The sequence below is a fragment of the Mastigoproctus giganteus genome, chromosome 12 (assembly GCF_048544385.1).
Source record: "Mastigoproctus giganteus isolate SK-2022 chromosome 12, ASM4854438v1, whole genome shotgun sequence".
Taxonomy (NCBI): domain Eukaryota; kingdom Metazoa; phylum Arthropoda; class Arachnida; order Uropygi; family Thelyphonidae; genus Mastigoproctus; species Mastigoproctus giganteus.
In genome coordinates, this window is record NC_143586.1 from 39,376,926 (window position 1) to 39,391,466 (window position 14,541).

Below are 14,541 nucleotides of genomic sequence, written 5' to 3' on the forward strand. Positions count from 1 at the left end.
ATCTTTATATTGTCTGCAGATTTTGACATCACACCCTCTATTCCTTTGTTGATGTTGTTTATTGTTAACAACGGTACCAAGAACTGATTCTGGGGAATCCCATTTCTGACATTACACTAATCTGAAAAATACCCATTAATGACAACCCTCTGCCCTCTAAGCTATTCCTTGAGTGGCATGATATGTAGGTAGGTAAATGGTGTTGTTTGAATACAATAAAGCACTCAGAACCTACGTTGGTATTATTATGTTTATTTCCAAGTTGGAAATATGTACATAATGGGATCAAGTGGTTCATGGTATTTTCTTAAGAAAACTGTCAGTGACAGTTTCCTTTCCAATATCACCATCATGAAAGATCTTTTGGGGTCACAAGAATTTGTTTGTGACCAAAGTGATCTTTTGTGATGGTGATATTGCAAAGACAGCTGTCACTGAAGAAGTGGTAAGAAAATACCACAAAATGTTTGACCTCATTATCTTTGCTTTCTGCCCTGCACCCATCTTAGAATCTTTCCAGTAATCCCAACATGTTCCAGCTTATACAGTAACTTCTCATGAGGGACTGAGTCAAATGCTTTGCTAAAATCCATGAGGTATTAGGTGAGTGTTGCTAATGCAAAATCAACTCCAGCACATATATAGAGATTTCTGTAATTCTAATTCTAATTGAATGGGAGGCATCATTGTTCTAACAGCTATTTTGACTCATTTTTCCATTATATTTTGGCACTTTTTCCTAAGCTTCTTTCATGTTCATTACTTTAAAAGCATTTTTCTTTATTTGTAACTAACAGTGCCAGATTAAGGTACAAGCTAGCAGGGCCTTGCCCAGGATGCCATTCTTTAAGGGGCGCTGAAAAATCTTTTTGCTCAGGGTGTGGAAATACCTTGGTTTGGACCTGGTAACTAATCTGCCAAAATGTGTGACAAACGTGATTTTTGTCATTTCTCGAGAAGAGTGGGTAATAATGACACACAAGGTTTTATAAATGTGTGTTGGTGAAAGCATTCATCAACACATTGTCATAATTTTCTTCTTAAAATTGGTGGTGGAAAAATTATGCAATCAGAAAAATTGTTTGGGTAAACATGGTAATAAGATATCTATATAATCATGTTTTCTTTTTAATGCAAACAGTTACACATTTTACATTTTGATAATCTAATAAAATATACTTGTATATACTATTGAAGTAATCTCTGTAAATTGCTATTATCCATGTGAAATTAGTAAATTGATTTGCCTTATTTTCAGGGATACTTTGATGATAAAACAATGTTTTTGGTAAAAATTTCCCCTAAAGGAGATCTTTTTGAAAATGTGGTTACTCTAGAAAAATTTCCTCATCTTTACTACTTTATTACACAAACTATGATAAAGAAAACTTCTTCAGTAATTCAAATTGTCGAGTAAGTAAGCAACTTCCATCTTTATTTAAAGATATTATTTGTCTGTAATCTTAATCCATATTTGTAGACTGAACATTTTAACCTTTTCATGAGTGAGCTTACAAAATTTGTCAACTCCCTGCAGCTTTTGTGAGTTTATGAAATTTTGAAGTTTTATAAAAATGAAAACTTTGTACTTAAATGCTTTTTAAGTATTAATTTATTATTATCTTGATTTGATTGTCCAGCATCAGAGTAAAATTATCAAAAATCAAATCTATTCCGGTAATTTGGTAGGAAAAAAAAAAAAAAAAAAAAAAAAACATCATTACTTCTGCCTTCCCAAAATGGGGGGTGGGGGGATTTTCCAATTTTTTTGGAAAAGGGCCAAACTTCTGTAAGCATTTTTGTTAGGCTTCTTTTCAAATTGCTAATAGTTACTGTGTTGCATTCCAAATAATTTCTTCAACTGTTTGCAAATCTGTGACTTTCAAAGTCACAGATTTTAAGCTTGGAAAATAAAAAATAAAAAAATTATTGCAGGGAACTAAATCTGATCAGTATGATAAATGGAGGTGGGGGGAGCTTCAAAAGAAAGTGTGAAGGGGTGTTGTCAAGATGCAGTTACCATTCCCCTGAAGCCTTCCTGTTCACTTCAACCTAAACCACTTTTCCAGCAGTTTTCTCCAGGGAAAGTCACAGATTTGCAAACAGTTGAAGAAATTATTTGGAATGCAACGCAGGAACTATTAGCAAATTTTTGGAAAAGGGCCAAAATTTTGCCCTTTGGTACAAAATCCTCCTCTGATTTTCAAAGCAACCTATTTTTGTGTTGCCATCATGAACCATCATATTGCCATCTATTAAAACTGTATCTACTATTGGTTGGAAATGCAGATGAGAATTGGCAGCATGTACTAGAAATATTTCAAGATTATCTGTACTTCATAAATGGACACATACTGTTGCTGATCCATACCTCGTCTTACATCACGTGATACTGGTCATGAATTGTAGGTGTATGGATATGACATTGAAACAAAGGCTCAGTCTTTCACTGGAAGGCTCCATCTTCTCCAAGGTCCAAAAATGCAAGGTAACCTTGATTAAATGCAAAGATCATGCTTGTATTTTTTGTTATAGATTTGTTCTAAATGGTCAATCAGTGAACCAGGAATACTACAAAACATTTCTGTAGTGATGAAGCTGTTTGGAGAAAACAGCTGGAAAAGCGGTTTAGGTTGAAGTGAACAAGAAGGCTTCAGGGGAATGGTGACTACATCTTGACAACACCCCTTCACACTTTCTTTTGAAGCTTCCCCCTCCATTTATCATACTGATCAGATTTAGTTCCCTGCAATAATTTTTTTTTTTTTCCAAGCTTAAAAGTTTCCTTGAAAGTCACAGATTTGCAAACAGTTGAAGAAATTTGGAATGCGACACAGAAACTATTAGCAATTCGAAAAGAAGCCTAACAAAAATGCTTCCAGAAGTTGTAGAAGCATTAGAATCAGTGTATATGTTTTTTTTTTTTCAAGATGAGCTTGTTTTTTCATTCAAGTGCTTTGGTGAGACTATTTTAAAGGTCAACTCAAATGGCTGGTATTATTTCCAAAATGTTCATTCCCCAAACACTTTGATCATACTTCATATGCTGGTTTGTTTTTGCTTGGTTTTTAATTTAAAACTGGTTGAAGTGAACAAGTTCTAGTAATGTGGTAAGTGTTCTAACTCATTCTAGTACCACATACTGGATGAGTCTTAGAGACAATGACAGTATTGGCTAGTGTTAACAGTTTTTGGGTAACAGGAAGTGCCATGTTACCAAAGAACTAGACATGATGTAAAACTGCCACTGATTTTTAAATGGCCTCTCCCAGTGGTGCATGCCACTCATGAGATGGGCTTGGAGAACCTGTTTATGGGCTTTGATGCCAATGCCCCCAAAACAAATAGGTTCTGAATTATTGGGATTGATATGCTTATTGGTTTTTCAGCCATATTCTTTTTTTCTTTTTTTCAAGATGAGCTTGTTTTTTCATTCAAGTGCTTTGGTGAATTCATCTTTTAAAGGTGCAGTAGGATATGTAGTATTTTAGCTAAGTATGCTTCTTTGTTGAGAATGACCATTCCACCCTTCTTTATTGGCTTTTTGTGTATATGCAGTGGTCATTCTTGAGAAAATGAAGAATATTTAAATTGTTATATTTTTTCTCTGGCAGCTTTATACTTTCTGAAACCAACCTGTTCCTATTTCTAGTTATTTTTTTCCCATGCCTGGGCATTGAAAAAATGGGGGAGGAGGGGACCTGTGTTTCACTAAGAAAAATTACATTGTGATTTTTTTATTATGCTTCTCCTAAAATTCTTATTACTTTCTTCTCTAGGTAGGATATCCCTGGAAGTATCTTCTGTGGGTTGTATCTCTGTCATCAGAGTAGACCGTTGCTTTCTGCTTTTGCTATGTAGGCAGTCTGTAGAATGCTTCCTCTCATCCTCCTTTGATACTTTCTGAACACTGGCTTTTTATTGCCTGAATTCTCCCAAAGAGCTAGCTGGAAACCTGAATATGAAAGGTTTCCAGCTAACGGTGTCTGGCTGCCTCATTTGCTAACTCATTCCCTCTAATTCCACTATTACCTAGAATTCAGCAAAAGTGAACATCCAAACCAGATTCCAAGAATAAGAGCGTCATGTGGATTCTGCATAAAACTGGGTGGGGATTCTCTAGAGCATTCTGCAGAGACTATATCATGCTTAAGGAATCAGTATTGTATACTGATTCCTTAAGTATTTCTTACAGAAATAAGTCAACTGGAAAGCAGATATTTCAGGGTGGGAGAGCATTCTTAGGGGAAGGTGTGACATGATTGTCAGGTGAAAATTACTAATATCTCTGACTCTGATGCCAAACAGTCTATCTAGTCCTAGGATGTGTCATCATAGGTCACTTGCCCCTCAGTTTTTATGCCAGCATGGACTTTAAATGCATATGGCAGTGAAAACACAGTCACTCAAAGTATGCATGTACTTATCACTTGGTTATGAATAAACAAGTATTCATAAAAAATTCTCAGGGATCCTTTTATCTCCCAGTCAAAGGGCACACCTCTTTTAAACTTTGCGCAAAGAACTCTGACTTTTGATCTTAAATGTATCATGTTTTATAAATATCAATTTGTAGAAGGTTATAACACTTAGCATTAGTTGAAGCATATCTTTGTTTGGGGTTTTCATAAAAAAAAAAAAAAAAAAAATATCATAAAAGAAAGCAAGCAAGCTTATAACAGCATCAGCCAAAAAAAAAAAAAAAAACCCCATCTGGTCACTCAAAATGTTTGTCTAGTTCAGCCTTAAATTTATTTAAACTATCAACTTTCACAACAACAGATGGAAGACTATTCCAGCAATCAACTACTTGCTGGCTAAAGGCAAATTTCCACACATCTATTCTACAACTGTTTTTCCTCAGTTTGAATTTATGCCCCCGCAGGTTATTAATCTGAACAAAAGGAAGTATCCCATTAGCATTGAGCCTGCTCAAACCATTCAAGGCCTTATATACCTCAATCAGTTCACCTTGCAGGTGCCTGGTCTCCAGATGCTGCAACTTGAAGAATTTAAGCATCTCTTGGTAAGAGGACCCCTTTGTTCCCCTTCTATCTGCTCGTTCTAGCAACTCTACATCCTTCCTAAAATGAAGCCTCCATACCTGTACACAGTACTCAAGGTGAGGCCTGACCATTGCCTTATATAAAGGGATAACACCTTGTCTCTGCTAGCAAAATTCCTATATATCGGCGACAAAACTCCATGACCTGCTCTGGCAGCCCAACTGCACTGCTCAGAGAACTTCATATCCGACTGCACAATTACCCCCAGGTCTTTTTCATTCTCCACCTCCCTCTGTGTAATACTACACAATTGGTATGTTTCTCTTGGGTTACTGCTACCCATATGCAGTACATTGCATCTGTCAATGTTAAACTTCAGTTGCCACATCTCAGCCCATCTGCCTAAATTTTCTAGATCCTGTTGCAGTAGCACACTGTCTTTACTGTCATTAACAACCCTGCCAACCTTTGTATCATCTGCAAACTTGGACATTAAGCCTGATATACCTTCATCAATATCATTGATAAACACAGCCGACCGGGCTAGCCAGGTAGGTAAAGTGCCTGGCAACCCAAAGGTCACGGGTTCAATTCCTGCCTCGGGCTGGATATCACGATGGTGCTGAACCAACCGGTTGGTTGGATATCCCCGCCACAATACACGAAGGAAGCAAGAAAAAAACTGGTTCCTTCGTGTATTGATCACATCATACGAAATAAATAAATAAATCGATAAATACACAAAACAATGGGCCTAGCATCAAACCCTCGGGGACTCCATTAATAACATTAGTCCACATAGAGCAGTGTTCATTTGTTACCACTCTCTGCTGTCTCCCACTCACCATCCCTTTATCCATTGCAGCAACTTGCCCTTAATGCCATACCACTCCAATTTGTACAGCAGTCTTCCATGTGCAACAGTATCAAAAGCTTTCCTGAAATCCACATATATAATATAAAAATTATTTTTTGCATCCAGTTCCTTTGTGACCACATTGTAGTATCCAATCACATTGGTCAGACAAGACTTCCCTTTAACAAACCCATGCACTTTCTGAACTATTACTGCAGTCTTGTCTAGATGATCCTGTTCGCCTCTTTAACCAGCAACTCTTTTATTTCCCCCGGAACAGAATTAGGGATACATTTGCACATCTCCAGTCCATGGAGACCTCCCTTGACTCTAAGGATGCTCCTATAATTATGGCTAAGGGTTTGCTTACTTCCCTTGCTGCCTCCTTCTTTACAACTGGATAGATTCCATCTGCCCCGGTTCTTTTTTTAATGTTCAACTTCAACAATTTCTCCTCCACTTTGCTCTCAGTTATCACAAAATCACTTAGCTCCCTGTTAGAGTTTGATAAACCTCTGGCATTCCCCTCCTTGAATAACTCCTCATGTGTGAATGTATATGCAAAATACTCATTCAGTTTATCAGCTACTTAAGCAGGATCAGTAGTCGAACCATCTATGTTAAGTGGACCAATCTGATTCATCCTCTTCCTTCTATAGGCGCCTCCATAGCCAGGTGGGAAGGAGCAGCAGTGCGTAGCACACGCTTCTTGATTAGACCGGGGTTCGAGCCCGTCACCACCAAATACGGAGGATGCGGAAAGGTCAGGGAATGACCACCACATATCCCGGAGCAATGTGGCCTTAGTTGCTAATGCTCCTAAAAACCAAAATAACAATAACAATAACAACCTCTTCCTTCTAGAGTTTACATGAGTAAAGAAGTCTTTGTTGTTTTTCATTGCATCCTTTGCCAAAGATTTCTTGTAATCTTTGTGACTTGATTACAATAGACTAGCTTATATCTGCCATAGCCTTCTGTATTGCCTGATAATTTCTATGCATCACATGCATTTTTCTTCTCTGCCATGAGCCTCATTAATTCATTTGACATCCATTTAGGCCTAAACCTTAATCAGTATTTCTTAGTTTGTATGAAAACCTAGTAGCCTCCAAGATTAAATCCCTGTAGACTTCCCATTTAGAATTTGCCATTGGTAACTTTATCAGTTGATAACTGATATCAGTTGACTGTATAGAATTTAAGAATTGTCTGAGACCACTGTAGGGCCGACCGGGCTAGCCAGGTAGGTAAAGTGCCTGCCTGGCAACCCAAAAGTCGTGGGTTCGAATGCTGCCTCGGACTTGGATCAGAGTAAAATTCAAAAACTTTGAGAGGTGCATTATGGCCGCAGCAGCCGATGCGCCAACAACTAAGAAAAAAAAAAACACTGTAGTCACCTTTACGAAAACAAAAACCCTTCCCTTTACCCTTGATGGTAGTTACATCTTTAAGTAAATCCCACATCAGTACACTGTATTCACTGTCACCCCATGGTCCCTTTATCTGCAAATTCTTAATGCATGAATAATCACTGCTGATAATCAGATCAAGAGTATTACTCCCTCTGGTTGTCCCTCGATCATGTTTCTGTAGAAAACAGTCCTCCAATAAATCCACAAAAGTCTTGCTAGCGTGCAAGTGACCAACCCACAAGTTCCAGTCAATATTTGGAAAGTTAAAATCTCCCATTACAAGACATTCTGATTTACTAGCCCACTCTGTTTCTCTGCACAACTGTTCGTTGTACTCATCAGTCATTAGGCCTATAAAACACTCATACTCTCGTTTTATGTTTCCTAGTGTTTATGTCACAGCAAACAGACTCAACATTGCACTCTTCACCCATGTCAACTGGATGCACTTCCTTAGATTTTGTGTTTCTTATCTAACAGCATAACCCCTCCTCCCCATCTATCCTTTATGTACACATCATACTCCTCAAATTCCAATTCTGCATTCCTTATATCTGTGTGACACTATGTCTCTGATGTCCCAACAATATCTGCCTTTGATTCCTTGGTCAGCACTTCTAGCATTGATGTACATGCAAGTATACATGCAGCTGTTCTTACTCTTTGTTACCCTAACACAGCCCATGTATTTACTTGTTCCATGATGACTCCCAGCAGCTCTTGAAATCCCCAGCAACTTGCTCCTTTGGCTGCTGCTCATTACAATAAAAGCAGTGCAAGAATCACTTTCGCCTCTGCCTGCGACTACTATTAATCTTTTAGTCTGTGAACCCTCCCAATCTAGCAGTTTTCCGACCCACCTAACACTGCCTTGATAGCATCAGCAAATATCCTTGCACCCTTTCTCTTTAAGTGTATCCCATCCTTGTAGAAGCAGTCTTCTGTTAGAAACACACACCATGCTGAAAAATATTCTATCCCGTGAGCCTTGCACAATCTCTCCAGGGCCGAACTGATTGACAAGGCTCTCGTCATATACTCCCTCCTATAGTGTCTAGACAGAATTGCAGACACTTTCAAATTTAACCCTAACTCACAGCTTTTTTCAGCATTGACCTGTGCAACACTTCAGTGATGCTCCCAACTCTTTACAATGGGTTATCATTGCTTACTTAGCTTTCCCTTTAACCATCATAAATGTCTTTTAACAGATATTGCCAGCTTATGAGTATTGCACCAAGAATTAAAAATCCACATTACCTCTCTTCTCTTAACTACCTTCACTAGTAACAGTAAATAATCCACATATCCAATTTTCTCAGATCATTGCACATTGATAAAACTTCCAATAATTTATTCCATACATTACATCCAAAAATGGATCTTTGTGGGCATCCTTTGGTAACACTAAATCTTACTTCTGAATATTTCATCCTTTTCAAAGCTGTTTTCTTTGAAATAATCCCTAAAGACTTGGTTTAAATTAGATGCTGTCCTACCACAAACTCCTGCAAAATCTACAAGTCCCAAGAACATATTTATCCTACAAGGTTCTCTAACTGGATCAATCACCTTTCTGGTTGCAACCTCAGCTGAATGACCCCTTCTTGACCATATTGACTATTTAATTTTTGGCTAGCAAGCCCATATCGATATTTAAAATGACTAATCATGTCTTTCAGATCCTCACAGCCATCCTGAAATATTGCAAACCAGTGAAAAATATTATACTCTGTTTTTCCAATTTGTATGTTTCATTTCACTTTTCCTTCACTTTAAACAAAATTTAACGCTTGTACTTGTTTCATCACTTAACACAGTAATTCTAACTGAACTATGTGCAAATGATTACAATGTATGACATACTGACTACAATACATTGCATTGCCTTGCATCATGGTCCTGTGTGCTTCTACATGCATATAATGGACTATGGACTCAGTCCTGGAACTTGTCAAACATTGTAAATAGTAGTATACTTCTGTTCATTAGGGTGCTATTTATTTGAGTGGTAAGAGTGAGGAAACTATGGACCTGTTTCATGAAAGCACCATCAGTTCTAAACCTGTATGGATGAATATAACCATTACACAAAACATGTATACACTGTACTGCTCTAACAATGTCATTTCTTAATGCTTTCTTTCAGGAAATGGATTCCAGATTGTGGTATTAAACTCATAAAGGATGGTTTATCAGTGTTCACAAAGTTTGGTGAGCTAAGTCCAAATGAACTCCTGGACCTTTTTAATTTTTTATCTTCACTACCAGAGTATCACGATTCTGTACTCAGTTTTGTTGCAAATGAATTTAAGGGTGCATATGATATGGATGATGTAGAGCATAAAATATAGAAAACATAAATGTATATTTTGTATTGATACATTAATAAATATAACAAACTGGTAGTATAATTGAAATTCTTTATTAAATGTTAGGTTCTTCATTTGTTATTTCTGTGAGTCTGTAATAACTGTTTTTATTTGGTGAAACTGGATCATACATTATGTTTTACCTAACAAACTAAAGCAATGATTGCATGATCTAGATAGGTCTACTGACTGACCTTTACTATGATTCCTTAACATGGATTTATTACAGAGGATAAGTAGACAACACTATACCAAAAAGTAGCAGTTCTTAATTGGTGGCATAAGGATGAAGGCTTTAAATGTACAGGCACCAAGTGCCCCATGACAGAGAGCCATGGGGTACTTGGTGCCTGTTTTAAAAGAAAATGTCTTAAACATCATACTCTTAAGTTAAATTTTCCAAAATTAGGGGTGTCAAGAGGTTAACAAGATATAGTTAAAAAAAAAAAAAGAGTAAGGTATATTAGGATGATGTGAAAAAGCTGAGAAACTGAATGGTGTGGTGCAAAATTACTATAATGCTGTATGACAAATTTAGATTTTACACTGAATCCTTCCTCAGTGCAGATTCCATTTTTAAAATTTTTATTGATCACTAAATAGCAACTACCTTACATAGTGATGGCAAATTTCATTTAAACAATCAATTATGTATTTTAAATGATACAAAGTTACATTTAATCGATAAATTCATAAAAAAACTAATTAAAATACACTATCAAAAATTACTTTAAAATAATGTTTTGATAATACATTAAAGTAGTATATTATTGCTAATAATGATATCACACGAGAAACTTTTTAGAACATCTATCAAAAATAGTATGAACAGTATATTCAAGAATATTCCTTTTAGTGGGTTATGTTGATTTAATCTCTCTTGAATATATTCAAAAGCACAAAAGAAAACTTCAAAATAACTCACTAAAAGGAATTCAAATGAGTGAAAAATAAGAAATCAAATGAAAACAATGGATCTGTAATTAAAATTAAACAAGTTAGTTAACGTAAACATTGTGTTGCATTTCAGGCATTTCAGCAAATAGCAAAAAAAAAAAATCCAATGATTTTCATGCATGAACCAAGACTGTTAAGAACATTTTGTTTCTGTTCATCCACCACATTTCCCAATCATTCCTCCAACTAGTGCATGGGGTAAAAAAAAATATATATATATCGGTGCTTCAGCTAAAATATATAGTATATAGATAGCCTACAAGGGGGTATTCACAAAGTTCGTACCCTTACCGAGAAATAATAGCCCTAGAAAGGTGAAACTTCACAGGAACTTTAATCCTTTTCTATGTACCCTCCATGTATAGTAACACATTTCTTCCATCTATGGATCAGTTGTTTAATGCCTTGATCATAGAAGTCTGCACTTTTTGCCTGAAACCACAATTCCACTTCATTGATGACTTCCCGAGACTAATCAAAGCCACTGCTTTGACATGTCTTTTGTCTCCGGATCGTACTGGTACACCCAGCATTCGTCATTTGCCACCAACCGATCAAAAAAGTAATCAACATCCACGTTACACAAATCCAGCCAGCAGGTGGCAAGAACACTGCATTCAACATTGCTTCTGCAAAGGCATCAGCAATCTTGGAACCCATTGTGCAGAGACCTTACACATGTGCAGATGGCCATGTAAAATGCTGTGGGCAGACCCATAATTCGCACTGCATTTGCAATGAAATGAATTATCACACGTCTGTCACTCAGCACCAGCTGCTCAACCTTTGCAACCATCTCACTGTCTGTGGATGGCCTTCCTTCTCTTGGCTCATCAAAGGCACTTGTACAACTGCACTGGAACTCCTGTTTCCAATTTTTTACAGTGTCATAGGATGGACAATTCTGCCATACACAGCTTTCATTTCTTCATCAATTTCCTGAGCTTTCTTGACCTGCAAATGCAGGAACTTCACCACTGCTCAATAATCTACTTTGTCAACCATAGTGTCCTTCCTCAGAATCTGGGCTCCATCTCTGGTGTAGATCACCTACAGAAATTAAATTTCACGTTGGCTATCGAATATGTAGACGACTTATATTAAAAATTAAAGGCATTATGGAAAGATGTTCAGTATAACAGAATAACAAGAAAGTGGAATTAAGAAGATAGAAAAATGGGGAGGTAGTCTAGTGTAATAAAAAGCAGAAAATGCTAAACCTAAGCAGAGCATGGACAATAAAGTAAATGGCATCTTCCTACTGATGTTTTATCTAAGTCATTATACAAACTTTTTGATACCCCCTCATATGTGATATGTATGAAAAAAATAAACAATTGCTGGATTTCTATTGGTCCAATCTTAATGACGCTTGGAAAGGTTCAACAAATAATTCAAAAAGAGTGAGACATAAAATTTCGTGAAAATGCATATTATATGCAGATAAACAAAGAAATAATTGGCAGATTTTACTGGTCCAATTTTATTGTTAGAGTAGTGTTATTACATGCAGACAAAAAGAAAGAAACAATGATTGCTGGATTGCCGACTGGGCTAGCCGGGTAGGTAAAGTGCCTGCCTGGCAACCTAAAGGTCGCGGGTTCGATTCCCGCCTTGGGCTGGATATCACGATGGTGCCGAACCAACTAGTTGGTTGGATATCCCGGCCACGATACACGAAGGAAGCAAGAAAAAAAAAAACTGGTTCCTTCATGTATTGATCACATCATACGAAATAAATAAATTGTTGGATTTCTGTTCGTCTGATTTTAATGAAATTTGGGATGACATGGCAGATCTTTTTAAAACACCCAAATAAAAAAATTAATGAAAATAGTAAAAAAAAAAAGCAGAATTTTTTTTTAATGTTTACTTTTGAAGAATATATCCAAATTACTGTTATTAATAAAATTAACTGTTCTGTTAAAATAATAAAAAATCAAATGATTAATTCTGAAGGACTGCAACCCCAACCCCAAGACATTTTTTTCTGCAATTCTTCTGTAATTGTTTAGTTTGGATTTTACCTGTAGGAGGATAGACCTGAGAAGCACATTCAGGTATAGGCACAACTAACATTAGAAAAAAGGAGTATTAACATCTGTGGGTCATTAAAACTATAACAGATTATTACGACAAGACCCCAGGGCCACACAGGTCTTTTAAGTCAGACTTATTCTTCTAATTTAGTCTGCCATGGCAATCAATATCCGAAATAGAAGATTTAAAAACTGTTGGTAAGATAAATTTGCTCATAATGTTTAAAAGAATAAACTAAACTACTTTATTCAAGCTAGAAAGAGAGAAACACATGAACAGACTTTCTGCACAAGTGAAGATAACATGTCTAAAATTATCAGCTTGCTTGGCTTGTGTTCTTTCAAAACAACTTTGGGATCGTGATTTGGATATGAGTCAGTGACACTTGCTAGTGATCGCTTCATATACTTTTCAGTTTGGTATCTCTGAATGTGTTCACATGGCTTTTCTCACCAGTTTTAACCTCTTCTTTAAATAGACTTGTTAGAGGTTGCCACTGTTCTTGCAATCTAGTTACACATTCAACCAAAGACAGCCAACCTGTGCACACATGCTTCAAAATCTTTTTTTATTTCAGTGGCATGTATCAGTAAATTACTTAAACCTTTGCCTTTAGCACTTCTTTCTATGTCATAAATTTTGATTAAGTATTTATCCATAAATTAAGCTGACAAAGACTACTTTTTTTTTTTAATGAAAACCATAAACACGAGAGGTATTAGAACCTATAGTACTTAGTACCATTCGTGGCTTGGAGGTTAATAAAATGAAAGAAGATATTCATTGACATTAGACTTGAACTTCTGTAGAATAATTTTCAGAAAATACGTATGAAGGAAGATTGTTCCAGAAAACAGCAGTTGAATGAAGAAACGAGGAAGATGAAAAGTTGGTTCTGTGAAATTGAAGTTGGACAATAAATGGATGTTGGCTGGTGGCACCACGTGTTCGGACTGTTTTGAAAGAGAGAGTGGAAATTATAGAAGCCAATTCAGAGGAACAATGCCCATGGAAGTATCAGAAAAGTCATGCAGCAGACACAGTACGTCTATGAGATAGCGAGTGGAGATACTCTATTAGAGATGAGTCATTAATTAACCTAACTGCCCTCTTCTGAATGGAATCTAGAAGCCTGAGAGAGATTTTGAGGGCATTACCCCAGATGTGGGAACAATATTTCATAGTAAGGCAGATTTGCAATTTGTACAGAGTGAACATCTGTTTGGAACGAAAGAGAAAACCAAGTTTTTTAGATGCAGAGGAAGCAATATTTATAACGTGCTTGTGCCAAGAGAGATTAGAAGTCAGAGTAATCCCCAAAAGAGATATATCATTTTGCCTAGAAATCAGAGTGTCATCAAAGATAAGTATAGGAGCAGAAGAATCCTTTTTAAGAGATATAAGACAAGACTGAGTTTTAGAAGGGTTGAAATCAACTAAGTTGTCTTTGTCCCACTGGAGAATTACTTGAAGATCGGCATTTAAGGAATCGGTAGTAGATTTTCGAGAAGTCGAAGCTGATTGAGCAGGACAAGGTTTCTCAAAATGGAAAGTGGAATGCAGTGTGCTATCATCAGCAAAACTATGGATAGGATTTCCAGTCAATGGAAGAAGGTCATTAATATACAAGAGAAAAAGAGTGGGGGAAAGTACTGAACTTTGGGGGACACCAGCATTAGTGGAGAAGTTAGAAGACAGAGAGCCATCTACTATCACCCCCAGTTAGCGATCAGAGAGAAAAGTGGATAACCAATTACAAAAAACAGTTCGCAAACCATAAGATGGAAGCTTGTTTAGGCGGCCTTTATGCCAAATGCGGTTGAAAGCCTTTGAGATATCAAGAGCAGCTGCTTGTGTTTCATCAAACTTTTCATTGAATTTGTCCATAAATGGGT

General features: G+C 36.7%; 1 protein-coding gene across 1 annotated transcript; it reads left to right on the top strand.

Moving 5' to 3' along the window:
- The first annotated feature begins 1,305 nt into the window (after positions 1-1,305).
- Positions 1,306-9,685, top strand: mtTFB2 (mitochondrial transcription factor B2). The gene is made up of 2 exons (XM_090385976.1): positions 1,306-1,413; positions 9,427-9,685. Exons 1-2 carry the CDS (start codon positions 1,376-1,378, stop codon positions 9,629-9,631), a joined length of 243 nt encoding a protein of 80 aa, XP_090242102.1. The 5' UTR covers positions 1,306-1,375; the 3' UTR covers positions 9,632-9,685.
- The last annotated feature ends 4,856 nt before the right edge of the window (positions 9,686-14,541 follow it).

Coding starts and splice junctions, on each gene's coding strand:
- mtTFB2 (XM_090385976.1), top strand. CDS start 1,376: ATGATAAAGAAAACTTCTTCAGTAATTCAAATTGTCGA. Junction 1,414..9,426: donor TCAGTAATTCAAATTGTCGA/GTAAGTAAGCAA, acceptor GCTTTCTTTCAG/GAAATGGATTCCAGATTGTG.